Below are 22,231 nucleotides of genomic sequence, written 5' to 3' on the forward strand. Positions count from 1 at the left end.
GCAAGGGTTTTGACTTAAGGAGAAAATTAATGTCATGATTTAAAGTTGGGGATTGTGTCTCAATATTTACTACTATCTCTGACCAGCCCCATTTCACCACCACAGCACAGCATGGCAATAAACTGTCATGCATCTTAACCAACCACACTAAACCCTGGCATAGCGACACAGCAGAACCAAACATTCCACTGTCTGAATACTGAATAACCTAATCACAAAATTGCTTGAGTTTTTCAGTACACCGTGTACCTTTTTTGCATAAGAATGAGGAGGGGAAAACAAAACACCCACCACACATCTTAACTGTGTCTCTCCTCTTGTGTGGTCCTCAGCAGACAGGAGGGCCATGGCGGATCACCTGATGATGCCCATGAATCACGGCTCTGCGGGCGGGGTCTCCACGGCTACAGGATGGGGATGAACGGAGGCCTGCAGGTGGGCCACCAGCAGCAGCAGCACACGGCCCAGCCAGGCATGCGGGCCGCTGCCCAAACGGCCAGATGATGCACTAACGGCTGGCGGCGGCGGGGTACCTCAGCAGGGCCAACATGGAGGCGGGCCATGAGACAGAGACAACAAGGCATGGTGGCAGGAGGGCCCATGAACGGAGGGGCCCAGATGGGTCATCACCAAATGACCTCTGGGAACATGATGTACAATGGCCAGCAGCAACAACCAGCAGCATCACTCTCAACAACAACCACAGCAGCAGCAGCACCATCACATTGCACCAGCAACAACACCAACAACAGGTCCAGCATCCCGCATCAACAACAACAACAGGTCCAAACAGCATCAGCAACAACAAGTCCAGCATGCGCAACAAGTCCAGCAGCAGCAGCATCAACAACAACAACAACAGGTCCAGCATCCTGGACAAACAACAACAACAGTACATGCAGAACGGAGGGCTCACGTCCCAAACAGCTCATGGCCAGCATGCACCTGCAAAAACTCAACACCCAGTACCACGGACACCCGCTGGGGCCTATGAACGGGCAACCACATGGGGAGCGCCGGGGGCCAGTATCGTATGAACCCGGTGGCCCAGCTGGCCAGCATGCAGCACATGGCCGGACCGGCGCTGCCTTCTCAACGGCATGGACGCCGACATGATTGACGAGGAGGTCCTGACCTCCCTGGTGTATGGAGTTGGGTCTGGACCGGGTCCAGGAGCCTGCCCGAGCTCTTCCTGGGTCAGAACGAGTTTGATTTCATCGCGGACTTTGTGAGCAAACAGCAGGCCCAGTACCGTTAGCTGCTGAGACTAGGGTCAGAACTTGATTATAAAACTCTTGAGAAGGGGGGTCTTGGGGTGGAGGGGATGGACGGATGGATGGATGGATGGGGACTGAGGAGCGGGTCATTGCTACTATCCGGCCGCTCTTTTCTTTGTGTGTGTGTGGGACGCACACTGTAAACCACTGCTAGGTCGCAGTGAACGGCGAAAGAAGAAAAAAAGACGCTACTCTGGATAACCACAGCGCTGAGTGCCGGGAGTCTGTCGGTTTGTACAGCGGGCAGAGATGTGGTTCTTCTGCGTTGTGCAGATCCCCCTCCTCCTCCTATCCCCCCCCCCCTCTTTTACCCAGGAGATGAATGTAACAAAAACTGCTGAATCTCAGAAGCCACTCTGAACAATGTTAAGACACTGTGTTGCCCTCCATTACCCCGGACTCGATGGCATTTTAAGCAGTCAAAAATGTATTTATTTATTACTCTCTCAGAGAAATTAATATAGTAAACAACCAGAGGACCCACAGAGATCTTCTGGGGAGGGCGGGGAATCCAGTGTTTTGGTGTTTTGTTTTTTTGGGGTGGGGTGGGATGGGATTGGGGGTAAGCGGTAAGCTCAAAGTTATGGTCTCTTTTAAAAGATTTGAGTAAATTGGGTTGGGCCTTCTGCTTTGGAAAATATGCCTCTTCAACATGAAGTTTATCTTACAAGAGCTTGAGGATTTTCTCTCTCTGAAAAAAACCGAGACAGGAGCACAAGTAGAATGTGATTTAATGCATTTGAATGGGAGTCCATCAAAAATGTAATAGCTCACTTTGGAAAGTAGGCCTGTCGCTTTTAGATGTGATGTTCCCGAACCTACTGCTTGTACTGTATGAAGCTGTATTACGACAACAAAAGTCCAATTCACACTGTCTGTTCTATTTGAGATGTAGAACTGCCTTAACCATGCAGATTTTATTTATTGGTTGTTTTTTTATGAACCCCCTTCTATGCGGTCAAGATTGGGGGGTGGGGGGGGGTGGGTGGTCTTTGTGAAGGGGGTTTTGAGGATCAATAAAGATGGCCTGGATATAAGTGCGGCCTGCTTTTGCATTCATTGCGCATCTCCCTCAGGCAAGAGGAGAGGGAAGCTAAGTGCTTAGCTTAGGCTAACCGTTGAGCTGAAGAGAAAACTTCTGAGAAACATTTCCAATGTTTATGATATCGTGCCGTTAGAAGGTTCTATCACAATTTTGGGTCAAAATGTAGGTTTTTTACATAATCTGATCCATTAGGTGTTTATTAATGCCTGTGTGGTGTTATTTTTTTGACATTTTGGAGTTAGTAATTCATAAAATACAAATGTTCCATCTCACAGAACATAACGGAATGTAAAAACTTTGACGCTCAATATCTCTGAACTACCCTAAACGGAGATAGAACCTTATCATTCTAAGCTCACGATATGGGTCATGATACATAACATTTTCGCAGTCTCTTTTTAAGAGAGAAATACATTATACCAAAGTATCTCAAGTTATACAGCTAAATGTCTTATGATGAATGAAACATTTACCACTGTGAGAAGCTAACGGCACTTCCTGCCTGTTGGCCCCCACCTTCTAGGTGACTGGTGAATTATGGTGGTAATGCACAAGTGTTTAAACCGTTATCGTGGTAATGCAGTGTTTAAACCGTTCCTCGAGTATCCCTACTCCCGTTTCACAAGAGTTCTATTCAAGCATCTTAAGCTCAACCTAATTCACATTGACAACTAAAAACATCTCGCCCTTGAGGTGTGCCAGATCCGATAGGGGGTAGAACAATCCTGTGGTAGCAGCTGTTTTAATAAATCAATACTATGCACAACCACCGCCGCCACCACCAAAAAAAGGCAGTATTTCTATTTCAATCTGAAGTCTCTGCTGTTGTATAGAGAGGGTCACAATTCCATTGTATTCCCGGTCTTCTGAAATGTGAATCATTATCAAGCCTCTTGACAACTAACAGCGAGGGTGGAAAGGATATGTTCTAGTTAAAGGCCTACTAAAATGACTTTCATCATTTCGTGAGCTTAGTATTATAAGGTTCTATCTCCATTTTTGTCTAAATTGATTTTTTTTTTACATAATCTGATCCATTAGGTGTTTATTAATGTGTGGTGTTATTTTTAAAATGTTGACATTTTTGAGTTAGTAATTCATAAAATACTACGGTTCCATCTCACAAAACATAATGGAATGTAAAAACTTTGACGCTCAATATCTCTGAACTGCCCTAAACGGAGATAGAACCTTATCATTCTACGCTCACGATTTTAATAGGTAAACGTTAGGTTGAAGAGATAATTGGTTGGTTCCTTCTCAAGATACCTTATCCTTACTTTACTGAGCAGAGGTGTGTGTGTGTGGCTGGGGGGAGGTGAAGTGACCAGGGTTAATCTATGCTTACCTTGATGATGATGATGATGATGATGATGGGGGTTAACTGAATTCCGGCCCGGCAGGCTTCTGCTGCCCTGGGGAGAGAGACGTGTAGAGAGAGAGCTGCAGGACAGCATTCCCTCAGTGACAGCAGTTGTTGTGTGCTGGGTGGGTGGTCGGTCAGGCAGAACGAACACAAACCCAATATAGATTAGTGCCAATAACCGGACAAATGGAAATGGCTGATGGAAAAACATGGCGTTACTCGAAATAAATCATTTTAAAATATCACCCTCCTTATCCCACCCAGCAAAGTTACGGCAACCTGAATGAATTCAATTGTATTCCTCCTAGGAGTCAGACTAAGGATATTGATGTTGGTGGCTGGTTTAGCTACATTTAGCGTCAGGGCTGGAAATATTTGATTGATGTTATGATGGGAATGTCCGCTCCATAACTAACTGTATCCATTGTTGGGGCATATATCTGTCGCAGCTTGATGAGTAAGTATGGAAAAAGAATTAGAGGGTGCTGCTGTTGACCGCAACCACCAGGAATAGATACAAAACAAAAATTGTATTTGTCAGCTATTCTAAAAAGAAACATGCCTATTTTGAGGCGCTCAATTGTGTGGAAGAACTTATCCCTTACTGCTAAATCTGAACACAGAATCACATGGTGGCGTTGACTTGGTCTAAATTCAAACCTACTTGCCAGATAAAAAAAAACAAGTGTTACATGCTGCCCAGGAAAGGCAAGGGGTTACACACACACACACACACACACACATGATGGGGCCTCCCATCTTGGCATCATGCATACTGTAGTAACAACGGTCGCGGGGTCGCTGCGTACTCTACACATAACCGTGACTATAGCTGGCAGAACACTGACTCCATACACATCTCATAATTGTACACTACAACAGCAAGGTCCCTCTTTAGCTACAATTACAAGCGTTGGGTTTGTTGTTTCCTTAATGATTGTGACTGGCGAGTCAAAACGGGAGACTGTCCCAAACACCCGTTTGTGTCTGCACAGTCAATCCCTTGTTATGGCTCCTAGTCAGAGAGGCCAGTCTAGACACACGGCTAAGGCTAGGGTGTGACTTGAGATGTCTACAGATCGCCCCCTTTCTGTTTCTCTCTCTCTCTCTCTCTGGTCTCTCTCTCTCTGTCTTTCTGTTTGTCTCTCTCTCTCTCTCTGTCTTTCTGTTTGTTTGTCTCTCTCTCTCTGTCTCTCTCTCTCTCAGCCCACCCACAACAACGGTTCTTCTACACTACTACGTGTCTTCTTCCTGTGGTGGCTTGCTGCTGCTTTCTCCATATAAGTCAAAGCCTGAAACCCACATAGAGAGAGAGAGAGAGACAGAGAGAGAGACAGAGAGAGAAAGAGAGAGAGAGAGAGACAGAAAGAATGAGAGAGAGAGAGAGAGAGAGACAGAAAGAGAGAGAGAGAGACAGAAAGAGAGAGAGACCAGAGAGAGAGAGAGAGAGAGAGACTGAAAGAAAGACAGAGAGAGAGAGAAAGAAACATAACACGAAAAGAACGAGGGGCTGGCCAAAAAAACACCCATGAAATTCTCCCAGTGTGTAAAAAGTGAAATGAAGAATCACGTATTGAAATGAAGTGAAAGGGACTTTTTTTTTTTTTTTTACCTGGGGGATTTCTCAGTGGGATTTACCCATGAGCCTCTAATGACTCCTGAGGCAGATTAACAACTTTAATTTAACATCATTCTGCACATCCAGCATCTTAACAACAGACTGAGGCTGCAGAATGTAGGCCTACATGTTGTAGAATAGATAGACACAGATTGTGTAGAATGGTACTATCCAGTTTTTGGCTCCAACAGAATGGAGGAAAATCAAGATCAAGAAGCAATACCTTTCTAACATGCAATACCATTCCTACATTAGCGTATATACGGTACATGGATTGCATAGAGTTAACATTCCTCCATTAGCCCCTACAGAGGACACAGTACATTCTGCTCAATACACATGCTGCTGAATCGGCCCTAGCTAGCTTTCTATTTCTAGGTACGAGTCCAGCTGGTGTCAGGCCCTCCTCCGTGAGCTCAGTGTAATCTCCCTGGACCAATGAGGTTCTGAGTCTCAGGCCCCGTGCACCAATCAGGACGGCCTAGTGGCCGCTAGCTGGAGTCACGCATGGTTGTCGTCCCCACCCCTCCACCCCCACACCCCCCCCCCCACACCCTCTAATAAAGCAGCACCACAGGCTGGTCAAACATGCCAACTGCCTGGCAGATACATGCTATAAGACCACCACTAGATTTGGTCTAATCTGGCTCCTGGAGTGCCAGCAATTTTCATGCAAACACTGTTTTTTTGTCGCATAATCTTTTTTATTATGCCATTACATCTATGTTATTTGCACTTGGATCTTTCATTGTGTAATCAGTGCACATATGACATTTTGTAAGCTTGAGAACAAGGCCACCACCAAGGTATCTTATTCAAGGATTTCAACCTCAAGTTTATTTTACAACAAAAGGGTTAGGGACTAAATTGCATGTTGCGAATGTAGTGAAAAATTATAGAATTTAAGAAAGTTCTTCTTCTGCCAAAAGAGCTCACGTTTGTTTAGTTTTTATTTGACATGAAGAAAAGCCAACATTGGAAAAAAAGCCACAAGAAACACATTGAAGAAAGTCCTCAGTGGGAATTAGGACAGAGCTTAGCAAATACTGAGCGACACAATCAGCAGATGAGCTATTTATTGACAGCAGGGGCAAGTCTCTATCTGAACGCTCTAAGTGAATCTGTGAGGATGCATGCTCCAACATGTTCACCCTATCCGACTGCTTGCAGAGAATGGTTTTAGCATTGTTGTTTAGGGACCTGGATCTTACCTCAGCAGCCACCTTTTCCATTTGTACTGTGGCTCCACTGGAGGGGAGGTAAGATGTGACATGGAGCTCTTCACTGGAGGGGAGGTAAGATGTGACATGTAGTTCCAAGCCGAACTTCCTGCTTTTCTGGCTCAACTGTCACCTTGCGCCACCTTCAGACACTGAATCTCATTGGACAATTGAAGATTCAACCTCAAAACACTGATTTCAAAAAAGCTGTCAACAAAAATAAAACCCACAGTTTGAGATTCTTTTGTTTAAAAAAAAACAAAGAAAAGAAAAAAAACACAACAGCCCTTAACTCCCTCTTGTAATATGAGTTCCAATAATATTCTGGGACTCGATTGCAGCTAGGCTTTTAGAAAAGCTAAACGTCTTGTAAGAGACGCCAGCCCCCCTACTTACCAGTGCAAAAAAAGCAATCTAATGATTACACAACAATATCTGGAGCCACATAGTTTGGCAGCATCTCTGTAATCAGTATTCCCATACATCCTCCATCTCTGTATGTTGGAATACCAGCACCTTAAATGGGCTTACACTATTTAGCTGATACTTTCTTCCAAAGGAACTTATTATGCAGTGAGTGTACATTTTGTATATATGGTCCCAGGGGGGAATCGAACCCACAACTTTAGCATTGCTTGCACCATTCTCCGCCCCCCTCTCCCGCTTACCAAATCTTGTCTGCAATTTAATGGTTTGTGAGTCTTTAAAGTGGAGAGGGCCGAAGGAATCAGGTGTTATTATTAAACTATTCATTTTCCTACATGGAGCTCACTTGTCTGTCTAGGGTCATCCTGACACAGCTCACACAGGCAGAGAAACGTCTCAATAGTATTGTGTGTGTGTGAGGTGGTGAGTGTGTCAGGATGTTAGTATACATCGTCTGTACACTGTGTCTTGATGGGGGTGGAGGAAAAGCTTGTGTGCTAATCTGATCACAGTGGCCTGAACACACCACCACCCCACACACACACACAGTGACTTGAACACACCACCACCCCACACACACACACAGTGGCCTGAACACACCACCACCTCACACACACACACACACACACACACACACACACACACACACACACACACACACACAGTGACTTGAACACACCACCACCCCACACACACAGTCTGATCACAGTGGCCTGAACACACCACCACCTCACACACACACACAGTCCAGCAGAGCTGCAGGGCGTGGGCCGGGGGGGTCGGAGGTCAGACAAGACAGAAGTTACAACCTTTACATGTTGTGTTTACAGGTTTTGTGGGAAAACCACAAAAGACAGCACTGTGAAGACACAGCGCAGAATACCAAGGTCATTAAGTACCAACCTCTCCTGAATACCATCTCAGAACTAGGGTACAGATGCAGACTGCTTGTGTTCATATTTGGCAGCCTAGGACATCCACACAGGCTGGTCGTAAGAGGGCTCCAACAACTGGGGATGCCCAAAAAGAAGAAGGCTAAACGCCTTGCAAAGTACTGCTCTGTCTCTGCTGGAATTGGCAGCCGCTGCTACTTGTACCCCTGAAATGTGTAAAATATATATATATATATATATATGCCGCTGGTCCATGAATTGTGATTGTGTAGTAACTGCAACGTTAGTATTTGTGTCCCTGTATGTCTTTTTTCTATGTGGACATAAATAAATGGTTAAAATGTGTGTGATACCCATGCTGACATGTGACTAAGCATCCACGTTCCGGCAACATTTCCTGACACTAGCCTGGCTGCACCATCTGCAGAGACATGGGGGGGAGGGGGAGGGGGGGGCGGGGGTGCTGAGAGAACAGAGACTGGGGCATTTCAGCTGTGCTGGTCTCCCAAACAAGGTTGCAGGAGTCTGGGGCTAGTGCTGTATGCATACCAGCAGGATCTGAGGCAATTCCACCAGGCAGCAGCTAACCCAACTGCACAAACGTACAGCTGACAGTCAATGGAATTCTGAGAATTGGAGATGTCAGTTTCTACTGGAGAGGTGGTGGCCAGAACACTTGATCATCCTAACCAAGTGTTCAAACCAAGTGTTCACACCCCTGTCTCTCAATTCGGTTGTTAAGTCTGACGTCAAATGTGACGTTTAGCAATTTCCGGGTCCAAACCAGAAATTCTCCGCACCAGAGTACCAGTGTACTACAGCGGTAGAATGACAGTTCAATGGTTTTTTAGACTGGGATCTATTCATACAACAAGGGACACAGCACTTTCCCGTATCCCCATATTGTCAGCGTCTTTGAGCCTCGGAAAAGCGCTATACAAATATAATGAATTATTATTAATACTGAGGCATTTCGAAGAGAGCGCTTCAGCCAACGTTGGACCCGGAAACACGTCACGACTTAACAACCGAATACCATGGGAGGCTGGTGGAGGTAGAACACCAGGGGAGGCTGGTGGAGGTAGACATCGGAAGATGGGCTCATTGTAATACATAGAACCTTCCTCATTCTATTAGATGTAGTCACAATGAGCATGTCCTCAGATCTCTGCCTCCTCCAGCCTCCCCTGCTCCATACAGCTCTAACCACCTCATGTCCTATGTATGGTCAATATCAGTGTGTGGTTACAACAGAGTAAGACTAGACTATGGTCCTGGGTTGCACTTGAGCTCATACCAGTTAAAGGGCAAAGACATAGTGAGCAAATCCGTCTTGCTTGCATGACTTCAGACTTGCTTATGAAAACAACAAGTGTTCTTGTTTCAAGCAAAATCCCCTGTGCGTGAATCAATGTGTTGCAATGTAACACAATTTCCTGCTAGACATATTGAAACTAGCTACCTTCAAATGTGGAAGGAAGGAAGCGACCGATGGCCAGGGCACACAGCCAGTCAAATCGGGCTGGGCAGAAAATCGAAATGTTGGATTGATTAAATAAAGGGTTTTTCTAGGTGGTAGCTTCAAACTGGAGGAATCCCCACAGTTCAAAGCCGTTGATTCTACACAAACTAACAAAACCACTAAGTGAGTCAGGGGGGGGGCATTCTTTTAATCCGCAAGTTTCTGCACTACAACCTCTGATGTCAGCCTGTTTAACCCTGGCTCCTACTCGTGTACTGCTCCTCCTGAGACATCTTCTGCCCCTCAGCACTGCGTCTCCTAAAGACACCCGCTTTCCCCTCTACTGTGTCCCTAAGAACTTCTATTGCCCCCCTTGTACTGTTTCTCTGTTTTTCCAGTGTAAAAAAAACAAAAAAACAACAACTAGGTTTTAGAAGAAGGCGATAGGAGAAGGTTTTTCCTTCTATCAATGGCCCCGGGCCTGAGCTGGATTACTCTTCCTGCTACGACTGGTGGATTGATGATTCACATGCTTAGTATTCAAATGTATTGATTGTAAGTCGCTTTGGAATAAGGCGTCTGCTAAATGCCCAAAATGTAAATGTGTCCCCTGAAACTCACGTCATGGTCTGACTCTGAGGAGCTCAACGTTAGGAGCCAGGAGCCCGGTGGTGGAAGGACTATATATAACTCAGCCTGTATGAACGACACCTTGACTACTACTACTGGACATCAACAGAGCCGATATACCCATGAGCAAAGCTTAATAAGCTTAACATCATTTGTCTTAGACACATACAGACACACACCTACATGCACATACACATGTTAGGTACATGTGGGAAAACTAGGGTTAGGTGCTACGTCGACTTGGTACATGCTGGCATCTCTAACCCTAATTCTAACCCTAACCTTAACCGTAGCACCCTAGCACCTAACCCTAACCCTAGTTTTCCCACATGTACCGTAACACACACACCTCTCTAATGGGTGGGTATGGTCAGCTTTCCTCAGATGTGTTTCCCCTGTGTTGTGTTGAGGATGTGGTTAGACAGTTTACGGTATGGAGCATCACCACCGGCCACAGCTGTTCACAGTAACACACCGGCCTCTCCCACTCGTTCCTACTAATACTGGTGACGTTATGAAACAAAAAAACTGGTTTACCTCTGATGGCACAAAGCCAGCTTTAGTAAGTCTAATTATGTCAGATATGTTCACCAGATACAGTTAAGCACCAATGAGTTTGTCAACCTAAGAATGGTGAATATGAGAGATGCGAGACCACAACATTACACATTCAAAGCTGTTGGCTATTACCATAATGCAAATACAATAATAGTACATTGTAGTACATAGTAGTCTGCCTAAACCAGTCATATTGTGGGCTGACAGATATCTATTGGGTCCTGGTTTCTTTCTAAAAGGGTGGGCTCAGGAACAGACTCATGGCAGACCATGTGCCTCAGTTTCAAGGAGAGAAGCCTGAGAGGACCTGGATAGAGCTGACCTGCCCTCTGCTGGCCAACTACCGCCAATGCAGGATGACTCCTACTCTGAACAACCAAGACTGGATAAAGTTGCCCATCCACATCGTGAGCTTAGAATGATAAGGTTCTATCTCCGTTTAGAATGATAAGGTTCTATCTCCGTTTAGAATGATAAGGTTCTATCTCGGTTTAGAATGATAAGGTTCTATCTCCGTTTAGAATGATAAGATTCTATCTCCGTTTAGAATGATAAGGTTCTATCTCCGTTTAGAATGATAAGGTTCTATCTCCGTTTAGAATGATAAGGTTCTATCTCCGTTTAGAATGATAAGGTTCTATCTCCGTTTAGGGCAGTTCAGAGATATTGAGCGTCAAAGTTTTTACATTCCATTATGTTTTGTGAGATGGAACCGTTGCATTTTATGAATTACTAACTCAAAATTGTCAACATTTTAAAAATAACACCACACAGGCATTAATAAACACCTAATGGATCAGATTATGTAAAAAACTAAATTTTGACAAAATTAGAACCGTATAATTCTAACGTCACGATATAACAATGCACTTTTAAATATTAGGTAAATAATCATAGATAAGGCAAAAAAAAAAGAAGAAAAAAAGACAGTTATATCTTTATTGAACATTATTGAGTATGATAACGCTCTCAATGTATGAACTCTAATAATATAGTATAAAAATTAAAAAAGTACAAATAACGACATTAGACGAGACAGTCATTGTAAACAACATCCATAACGAGGTCAACGAAAGTTTATCATGGCAGTATTTCTGATAATGTTGATAGCGTAGTACAGTATAGTGTGACATACCGTTCTAAAAACTTGGCCTCCAAACGGGACTTCAATCAATCGTAAACCAATCCCAAACAGGAAGTGGGAGGAACCTAGTGTTTTTTGTGTTTTGTATTTTATACATATCTTATAACAAAATGCCCCAAAAATGGCAAAATGCAAGTCCTTATTTTCAGGGATGGGCAAACAAAAAGAAATGTACAAGATCATATGAATAAAACGTGATCAAAACAAGAGGCCCAAAAAGGCCTTGACAGTCAAAATGGCTACATGCCAGCTCACCTGGCATCTGTGGGAAACATGGGTAAAAATTAGGGATGCACCGAAATGAAAATTCTTGGCCGAGGCCGAAGCCGAATTTAAGGAAACACTTGGCCGAATACCGAATGTGTATCGGCAGTTTTTAATTTGATCATTGCATAAACTAAATACATTTTGCTTTTTATTCATGCTTCTCAAAGAAAGAAATTGAGATTGAAAAAAAAGAACTTTTATATATAACTTATTATAACTAATTTTCGTGGGATTTAATCTCTACTGCTTTCCAGGGTTCAAGTTAATGATATTCATGATTTGTCTCTACATAGGCTTCAGAAAGTATTTAGACCCCTTCACTTTTTTCACATTTTTGAATAGATTTGCCATCAATCCACACACAGTACCCCATAATCTAAGTAAAAACGTTTTTTAATGTTTGCAAATGTATTAAAATGTAAATACAGAAATACCTCATGTACATAAGAATTCAGACCCTTTGTCACTCTTAAAATTAGGTCAAATGCTAAATGTCTTCAACAAGTCATTCAACAAGTTGAATTGAGTCCACCTGAGTGTAAGGATAATAGTTCATGTTATTTCAGAATGAATATCTTTTGTTTTTATAGTCTCTGGTTTGCATAGAAACCACCGCATGATACAGCTGCATGTCATAAACTCGTGTAGAACAGCTGGGAGTCTGAATATGTTTTCAACAAGACAACAACTCTGCTTCTCACTCCAATTTTAAATTGAGCTACGACTGCTAAGCTAACTAGCTAGATGAGTGTAAGGTTGCGTTCGTAAAGTCGCTCTGAGAGCGCTGGAGCGCACACTGGGCCCGACGTCATAGAGAAACCGAGTCATTTGATTGGACGAGAGGCATTCCACGAGTGCTGATCGGATTTCCTGAGTGAATTTACGAACGCAGCCAGTTTTGAAAGCGCGTCGCCTCGCGCCGCGCGCCTGTTGAGAGTTATATTTAATTGTATTGTGTCATCAAAACACGGCCACTATTCGGTGGTAAACATTCGGTGTTTTCACACATTCGGCCGAATACCGAATGTGCTTTATTTTGCGATATTCGGCCGAATACATTCGGTGGCCGAATGTTCGGTGCATCCCTAGTAAAAATGTAGAGAACTAAAGAAGAGGGCTGTGGTCAGTGTGGTACGACATACAGCGCTGCAGGTAGAAATGTAATTCACAGAGCTGACACAACTCTCACACACACACACACACACACACACACACACACACACACTCACAGTTATTAAACTCCCTCATCCACACGACAAGACACTCACACCAGCTCTAGTGACATTTAGGTACATTTCTATCTGAAGGTTCCGGAACGTTCCCACCTTCCTGAAGAAGCCCAAGCCCCCAGACGAAGAACATGACTGGAGGACGAGGTGGAGGTGGAGGAGGTGTGGGTGGGGGCGGGGGTGGTCTGCATATCCCATGCTGCAGTCGGGGCTGGATTGTGTCGCACAAAAGAAAATGAGAGAAGAAGAAGTTTCCCCCAGAAAGTTCATCAGATGAAGTCAGGGGGGGGGTATATAATGACACCAGGCGTTTGTTGCCTAGCAACGGATGCTACATGTAAATGATCAGTAAATATGTCCTGTATGATAGCAGTGCATGATATACTGTAAAAGGAGTTGGGTGTTGAAGGGAGGGGGGGGGGGGTTAGAGAGTCCTGGGTGGTTGGCTGATGACCCCCCCCCCCATTAGGGGCGCTTGAGCCTGTCGATGTGGAAGGTGAGCTTGAGGGCGGGACCGAGCTTCAGGCCCATGTATTTCATCATCATGTCGCTGCGCAGTAACAGGAGGGCTTTGCCGTCAATCTCCTACAACACAGAGAGGAGGCGGGATGGAGAGAAATTATTGGTCTGATTCACAGGGTGTATACAGGAATCTTGAGGTTAATTTCAATACCTTTCTAAGACTTTTTAAAGACCTTGTCAATATTTTTCCAGACCTCACCGCCACTTGGAGCTGTAACCGTTTACATCAGTGACACCTTTAACTTAACAGTTTTAGTTTGCAATAGACTAGACCACTATCATACAACAGAATTTCCGGTTCATCTTTGTTTTTTAATAAAACTAATAAATTCACAAACTTTTACTAAAAGTGTTTAGGACTCAAACTCTTTGGACAGAGTCTAATTCAGAAAAATACCTACAAAATTCAAGACCTCATAAAATCGTGATAAGACTTTTTAATACTTATTAAGGGTCTTGATTTTCCCCAAAATTGATTTATCAACTTTTAATACTTTTCAAGACACCGCGGATACCCTGCAGAGAGGAGGCGGAATGGAGAGAAATGATTGGTCTGATTCAACTTAGCCTCAGAAACACGTCTAACCTGATTGGCCACAAGCACAGTCAAAGACAAACACCTGGGGGGGGGGGGAATGTCTTGTATAGTAAATAAATACATGTCTACAGTATATCTAAAGAGTTATGGGCTCATATGGGTCAACATAGACCAGCGTAGGCCTGAACACAGAACGTACTGGAGTTAACAGTACGTACGTGTTTTCTGAAGAGGTCTGCGTGCGGTGCTAGTAGAGGGTCGATGTCTCTGATGAACTGCATGACGTCCTCCACCGTCCACAGGTTGGGGTCCTGACCGCTCGGCCGGGGACTCTCCCGGAAACCCCCGGAACCTACAGAGGGGCGGGGGGGCCGTGTAGAGAGCACGGGTCAGTTTTTACTCATGGGCCTTTTGTGGACAGACAGACAATCCATCAAAGTTAATATATGTCATCTATCTTGATTAATCATTGTATGTATGGCCAGGGGTGTGTGCTACTGTCACAGAATGATTCAGTCAGGGCATCAGAGTAGCATTAGTGACGAGCAGCAGGACGTGACATGAACGCTGCACAATGAGAGAGAGAGTGTGTGAGAGAGAGAGAGAGAGAGAGAGAGACAGAGAGAGAGAGAGAGAAAGTGTGTGAGAGAGAGTGTGAGAGAGAGAGAGAGAAAGTGTGTGAGAGAGAGAGAGTGTGTGTGTGTGAGAGAGAGAGAGTGTGTGTGTGTGTGTGTGTGAGAGAGATGTGTGTGTGTCAGAGAGAGAGAGAGAGAGAGAGAGAGAGTGAGTGTGTGTGTGTGTGTGTGTGTGTGTGTGTGAGAGAGATGTGTGTGTGTGAGAGAGAGAGAGAGAGAGAGAGAGAGAGAGAGTGTGTGTGTGAGAGAGAGAAAGAGTGTGTGTGAGAGAGAGAGAGAGAGAGAGAGAGAGAGAGAGTGAGTGTGTGTGTGTGTGTGTGTGAGAGAGATGTGTGTGTGTGTGAGAGAGAGAGAGAGAGAGAGAGAGAGAGAGAGAAAGTGTGTGAGAGAGGGAGTGAGAGAGGGAGAGGGAGGTGAGGAGAGGAGTCCCCTACCCGCAGAGTTGTGGTGCATCAGCTTGGAGGGCGAGCGCAGGCCCGGGGGCTGGCCCGTAGAGCCGGGGGACAGGGGGCTCTTCTTTAAGTGCTCCGACCCCCCACCGTTCTCCATCAGGAACGACTCGCCTGAGGAATGGTAAATGGTCAATGGTAAATGGACTGCACTGATATAGCGCCTTTTTTGCTGCTCCAAAGCGCTTTACAACGGCCTCTCATTCACCCACTCACACACCAATGGCGGCAAGCTGCCATGCAAGGCACCGGCCCGCTCACTGGGAGCAATTTGGGGTTCAATGTCTTGCCCAAGGACACTTCGAAATGCGGCCAGCCGGGGCTCGAACCGCCGATCTGCCAACCTTGCGATCATTAGACAGCGGCTCTACCTCCTGAGACACAGCCGCCCCAGGGAGATGGGATGAAACACGCAGAATCGACACCTCAGTGTCATTTGTACTCAAAAGAGAACTTGAGAATTTCCATAAAAGACTATTATAGTTGCAGAGCATAAGCTTGACATACACATTTACAGGCTCAGTGTTTCCCATACATAGACGAGACTGTGGCGGGCCGCCGTACGTGACGTTACAATTATAAGGTTCTATCTCCATTTCTGTCAAAAATTTAGTTTTTTTTACATACCGGTAATCTGATGATCCATATTTTTTAAATGTTTACATTTTTTAGGTTAGTAATTCATAAAATACAAAGGTTCCATCTCACAGAACATAATGGAATGTAAAAACTTTGACGCTCAATATCTCTGAACTGCCCTAAACGGAGATAGAACCTTATCATTCTAAACGGAGATAGAACCTTATCATTCTAAACGGAGATAGAACTTTATCATTCTAAACGGAGATAGAACCTTCTCATTCTAAACGGAGATAGAACCTTCTCATTCTAAACGGAGATAGAACCTTCTCATTCTAAACGGAGATAGAACCTTCTCATTCTAAACGGAGATAGAACCTTCTCATTCTAAACGGAGATAGAACCTTCTCATTCTAAACGGAGATAGAACCTTCTCATTCTAAACGGAGATAGAACCTTCTCATTCTAAACGGAGATAGAACCTTCTCATTCTAAACGGAGATAGAACCTTCTCATTCTAAACGGAGATAGAACCTTCTCATTCTAAACGGAGATAGAACCTTCTCATTCTAAACGGAGATAGAACCTTATCATTCTAAGCTCACCCATAGTCTAATCTGTCCCGCCATAATCTCATAAGGAACCAAAAGTATTTTATGAGTTTTATAAAAATAAAAATAAATCTTCAGCTCACGCTGTTATGGAAAGGCCGGACCTCGTATGGACCTCAACTTGGCCCATATTAGGTAAGTGGTCTGTCTGTAGGTCTACCCCCTATCTGTCAATCTACAACCTGTCTGTAGGTCTACCCCCTATCTGTCAATCTACAACCTGTCTGTAGGTCTACCCCATATCTGTCAATCTACAACCTGTCTGTAGGTCTACCCCCTATCTGTCAATCTACAACCTGTCTGTAGGTCTACCCCCTATCTGTCAATCTACAACCTGTCTGTAGGTCTACCCCCTATCTGTCAATCTACAACCTGTCTGTAGGTCTACCCCCTATCTGTCAATCTACAACATGTCTGTAGGTCTACCCCGTGTCTGTCAATCTACAACCTGTCTGTAGGTCTACCCCCTATCTGTCAATCTACAACCTGTCTGTAGGTCTACCCCCTATCTGTCAATCTACAACCTGTCTGTAGGTCTACCCCCCTATCTGTCAATCTACAACCTGTCTGTCAATCTCACCCCATTTATGGTTATGGGGACATATCTGTAGGAACACGCCCCATTGCCGCTTGCGGTTATATTGATTATTATTATTATTATTTTATTCCGTGGTCCACCTGCCAGTCTCACAACATCCTGTGGGAAACACGGCAGGCTACATTGTGAAAGAAGAATATCTTTATGAGAACATTTGAACAAATAGTCTTCATTCTCCCATCACATTACATTATAAAGCACTGAGTGCGTGAGTTATAAACATCATTCAAGCTAACGTCAATGATGAACAGTGGCTGTACCTTCAGTGGAGTGGCGGTGGTTTTTGGCCAGTTTGTGGGGGAGGGGGCTGCTGAAGGAGTCCTGCAGGAACCTCTTGGTGCCTCGGCCTGGCCCCGTCGTGAGACCCTCCCCAAACCCTCTCCTTTCTTCTGGGGGGAACAGGGAACATGCAGCGAGAATGAGGCACGGCATCGCTTTGCTTGTAATATTTTATACATATATATTAATACATATTGATTTCTTTTTTTGTTTTGACTTGTCCATCGGACAACTGCAGGAGGAAGTCCACTTGTCCGAACATAAAATGTACTTGTCCCGGACAAGCGGACAAGCCTTAATGTCGAGCCCTGTAATGTATCCATGACAACCACTGACGCTAGACTAGTCAAACTTGGAGGGGTCTTGGCAACACTACAGAGCTGACTGACACAAACCGTTCTGTGCTGGTTTGGATATTCATTTTTCACATTGGTCACATGGTCCTCTCCACCATTGCATACCTGAGTATGCTAGGGCGCTTCAGCATCCCAGAGTGTGTGTGTGTGTGTGTGTGTGTGTGTGTGTGTGCGTGCTCTAACCTGAGCATGCTAGTGGGCCTCTGCGTCCCAGTGTGTGTGTGTGTGTGTGTGTGCTAACCTGAGTATGCGCGGCTGTTGTAGGGCAGGCCCCCCCGGGGGACAGGTTGGCTACCAAACAGAGGGTCACAGTGGAGGTTGTGACAGAGTTTCTCTAGGAAGCGCAGGACGTAGGTGACACTGTTGACTGTGGGCAGGGTGAGGGTGTGGTGCTGCTGGTCGAAGTAGGCTGGAGGGCAGAGAGGTCACGGGGTCACTCATCATACACACTATGAATACACAGGGTATATACAGGAATCGTGAGGTTAATTTCAATACCTTTCTAAGACTTTTTAAAGACCTTGTCAATATTTCTCCAGACCTCACCGCCACTTCGAGCTGTAACCGTTTACATCAGTGACACCTTTAACTTAGCAGTTTTAGTTTGCAATAGACTAGACCACTATCATACAACAGAATTTCCGGTTCATCTTTGTTTTTAAATTTTAAAAAAAATACTAAAAGTTTTTAGGACTCAAACTCTTTGGACAGAGTCTAATTCAGAAAAATACCAACAAAATTCAAGACCTCATAAAATCGTGAAAATACTTTTTAATACTTATTACGGGTCTTGATTTTCCCCAAATTGATTTATCAACTTTTAATACTTTTCAAGACACCGCGGATACCCTGAAAGAGGTCACGGGGTCAGTCGTCATACACACTATGAATACATTCGGCAGCAATGTCAACTCACTGAATAGGAGGTGTAGGATGAATAACGGCACGCTTTTAGTAGCTCACCAACATGTGACCAGTGGGTTAGCAGTCATGTGACCAGTGGGTTAGCAGCAGTCATGTGACCAGTGGGTTAGCAGTCATGTGACCAGTGGGTTAGCAGTCATGTGACCAGTGGGTTAGCAGCAGTCACAGGTAGGCAGGCAGCAGAAGACCCAAATCAGATCAAATTGTATTTATCACGTACATCACTACATACAGCCACAACAACAACATACTTCGTAGTACGTTTCCCCACTGACAGTATGGATGTTTGTATGTCTACTTCCTGCATATTTGTGTTTCACAAATCAATGCGTTTTGGGGCCGTGAAGCTCTGACGATGTTGAAGGGACGTCTCTGTTCGGAGGCGAGTCGCCTGCCTCAATAAGACAACGCACAACTCCTCCTCCTGGCTGGCTCGATCTGGGTGATCAGTCAGGCCAGGGGATGTTAAATCATACTGGACTGATGTTACTGGATATAATGTTTAAGATTTATATTTTTTTATTCTATGATCCAATTGTCACTTTATTTTGGCGCTGTTGTTGTTGTTGTTTGTGGTGTGAGTTGCTTAATTTCCCCTCGGGGGATCAATAAAGTGTCTGTCTACCTATCTGTCTATCTGCCTATCTACCTATGTGTCTATCTATCTACCTACCTATATGTCCACTCGCTGGGGGTGTAACGGTTCACATATTACGAAAATCTTCGGTACGGGTCGTTCGGTTCGGTTTGTGTGTGAACCGAACGAATGCAGCGTTGTAGTGCATGTGCAAAACTTCTCAGGTGGTGCGTTCGTAAATTTGCTCTGAGAGTGCCAGAGCGCACACTGGGTTCAATGTCATAGAGCAAGTAAGAGACCCACTGTTTGTTCAGTAAACCACTGTTTAATAATTATTCTGGGTTCGACAGTAACGCCGTTTTACTTGCCCGGAACAAGTAAAACATTCACCGGGGTTGTTATGGGGCTTGCCCGACGGGTTGCCGGGGTTGCCCGACGACGCTGCTAGATCCCGGATATTTTTACCTGTGTGCTCCGGGCAAGTAAAACGGCGTTACTGTCAAACCCTGTAATTAAAAACATTTTTCTTTGAAAAAAACGAGGTATAAAAACCGAGGTACGTATCGAACCGAAATTTTTGTGAACCGTTACACCCTTACCGGCCATCCACTTATCCTGTTTACCTGAGATGACCTCCCCCCCGTGGCCAGGTTTGAGACAGGAGAACATGTTTACCTGAGATGACCTCCCCCCCGTGGCCAGGTTTGAGACAGGAGAACATGTTTACCTGAGATGACCTCCCCCCCGTGGCCAGGTTTGAGACAGGAGAACATGTTTACCTGAGATGACCTCCCCCCCGTGGCCAGGTTTGAGACAGGAGAACATGTTTACCTGAGATGACCTCCCCCCCGTGGCCAGGTTTGAGACAGGAGAACATGTTTACCTGAGATGACCTCCCCCCCGTGGCCAGGTTTGAGACAGGAGAACATGTTTACCTGAGATGACCTCCCCCCCGTGGCCAGGTTTGAGACAGGAGAACATGTTTACCTGAGATGACCTCCCCCCCGTGGCCAGGTTTGAGACAGGAGAACATGTTTACCTGAGATGACCTCTCCCCCGTGGCCAGGTTTGAGACAGGAGAACACGGAGCTCTGGTTGTGGGCGCAGTCCACGCAGGCCTGGACGCACTGCTGCAGCACAGAGGAGGCGCGGCCGGGGCCCACGTGGTCCGGCAGCTGCTGGACCCGCCGGCCGTCCAGGTGGGGGCCCGCCTTGCCGTACTTGTTCAGGTACACACACACTGTGGGAACAACAGAGGCTTTCTGAGGTGCACACACACATCTTTTTGTTATTATTCAGGCACGCGCACGCACACTAATCAGGCACACGCACACACACACACCCACACGCACACTAATCAGGCACGCGCACACACACACTAATCAGGCACGCGCACACACACACACGCAGTTATTAATCAGACAGGCAGACACACGCGCACGCACACACATTAATCAGGCAGACACGCATGCGCACACGCACGCACACACGCACGCACACACACACACACACACTTATTAATCAGGCAGGCAGACACACACACGCACACACACTACATTAAGTGCTACCATTGTAACAACCAAAACAAAAAAAGAACAGGTTTGTTGACTGCCTCCTCATTCTAGCCAGAGTGTATCAAAGTGAGACTCAGAGACCCCTGGTGATGTGTAATGCAGTAGAACAGGGCAGTACTCAGCGGGTGTAATGACCTGTAGGGGCCTGCAGGGCGGCGCTGGGCATGGTAGCGTTGTCCAGGGGCACCGTGCTGGTGTCTGGCTCTGGGGTGCTGGTGGTGGGCGACGTGGGCACGGGGTTGGGCACCATCTTGGGTTTCCTCTGTAGACGTAGACACACACACACACACACACAGACACAGATACAGACACAGACACACACACACAGGAGACACACAGGAGACACACAGGAGACACACAGGAGACACACAGGAGATACACAGGAGATACACAGGAGATACACAGGAGACACACAGGAGATACACAGGAGATACACACACACACACACACACACACACACACACACACACACACACGATAATCAGCTATAATCCTTCTCAGGCATTCTTCAGTGTATTTTACATGCTAACACTTACACTGGGAGATAATGCTAATAAAATGTAAACGATACACGTTCGACAGCCAGTGTATTATTCCTCACAGGCGTAATATTATTATTCTACTTAAACAAACAGACATTTAGCTGTAAGCCACTGTACATTTACAAGACACATTCTCTTGCCAGGCAGTTGATGCGTGCCTTCAGAAACCTCTCTTTCTCAATATAAATACTCACGTCAATACGACACACACTAAATTGTAGGTGTCAGAACATAATATTGCTGTTGCTAAAACACTATGATTCATCCCTTGTAAAATGTATTTGGGAGACACCGATCAGAGCACAAGATCAGCCTCAGACAGGGATAGTCTATTTAAATAGGAAAAGTCTGAACTGAACAGTTATGAACAGTCATCACCATTGACCGCTACCCATAATTCCATGAGTGTCACAGCCCTAGTATGTTACATTTAACATTTTCGGCATTTAGTGGACGCCTTTACACAGAGACTGAGACAGACCTTTTCCAAAAACGGATGTTTGTGGTGCTGGTGGAAAGCCAGTGGGAAGTACAGAAAGACTGTGTAAGGTAGGGAGATGAAAGGGATATGGAAAGTTAGATCTTTACCTTTTCTTTTTACTGTTTCCCCCTGCTTTTATATTCATTCTATGCATGTATATGTTTTTAGATATGTTTTTTATTCACTTTATGTTCTCATTTGTGTGTACAAATGTTGTGCGTGTGTGTGCCTGTGCGTGTGTCTGTGCGTGTATGTGTGTGCCTGTGCGTGTGTCTGTGCATGTGTATCTGTGTGCGTGTGTATGTGTGTGTGTGTGCGTGCGTGTGCGTGTGTGTGTGTGCGTGTGTGTGTGCGTGTGTGTGCGTGTTACCTTGCTGCCAGGCTTGGGCCCTCTCTTCTTTGGGATCTTGATGGGCTCCGCCGGGCCCTGC

The 22,231-nt window shown here is 45.3% G+C and overlaps 1 protein-coding gene and 1 pseudogene across 2 annotated transcripts in view; one reads left to right on the forward strand and one right to left on the reverse strand.

The window, feature by feature from the left end:
- The first annotated feature begins 346 nt into the window (after positions 1-346).
- LOC308166079 lies at positions 347-1,265 on the forward strand (annotated as a pseudogene). The gene has a single exon. The product of its transcript is annotated as an uncharacterized misc_RNA (transcript).
- Positions 1,266-13,600: 12,335 nt separating this feature from the next.
- Positions 13,601-22,231, reverse strand: part of LOC308166938 (polycomb protein SCMH1) — a gene marked incomplete at its 3' end in the record, with an annotated part of 18,777 nt that continues 10,146 nt past the window's right edge. Inside the window, exons 7-14 of the mRNA XM_080541264.1 lie at positions 22,171-22,231; positions 20,913-21,039; positions 20,243-20,443; positions 17,944-18,111; positions 17,328-17,456; positions 15,265-15,393; positions 14,414-14,547; positions 13,601-13,720 (exon numbers count right to left, since the gene is read on the reverse strand). The exon at positions 22,171-22,231 is cut by the window's right edge and continues 119 nt beyond it. Coding sequence (XP_080397390.1) covers positions 13,601-13,720; positions 14,414-14,547; positions 15,265-15,393; positions 17,328-17,456; positions 17,944-18,111; positions 20,243-20,443; positions 20,913-21,039; positions 22,171-22,231 — 1,069 coding nt within the window. The remainder of the gene's footprint in view (positions 13,721-14,413; positions 14,548-15,264; positions 15,394-17,327; positions 17,457-17,943; positions 18,112-20,242; positions 20,444-20,912; positions 21,040-22,170) is intronic.

Source organism: Nansenia antarctica (genome assembly GCF_963989245.1).
Source record: "Nansenia antarctica genome assembly, chromosome: 10".
NCBI classification, from domain to species: Eukaryota; Metazoa; Chordata; class Actinopteri; order Argentiniformes; family Microstomatidae; genus Nansenia; species Nansenia antarctica.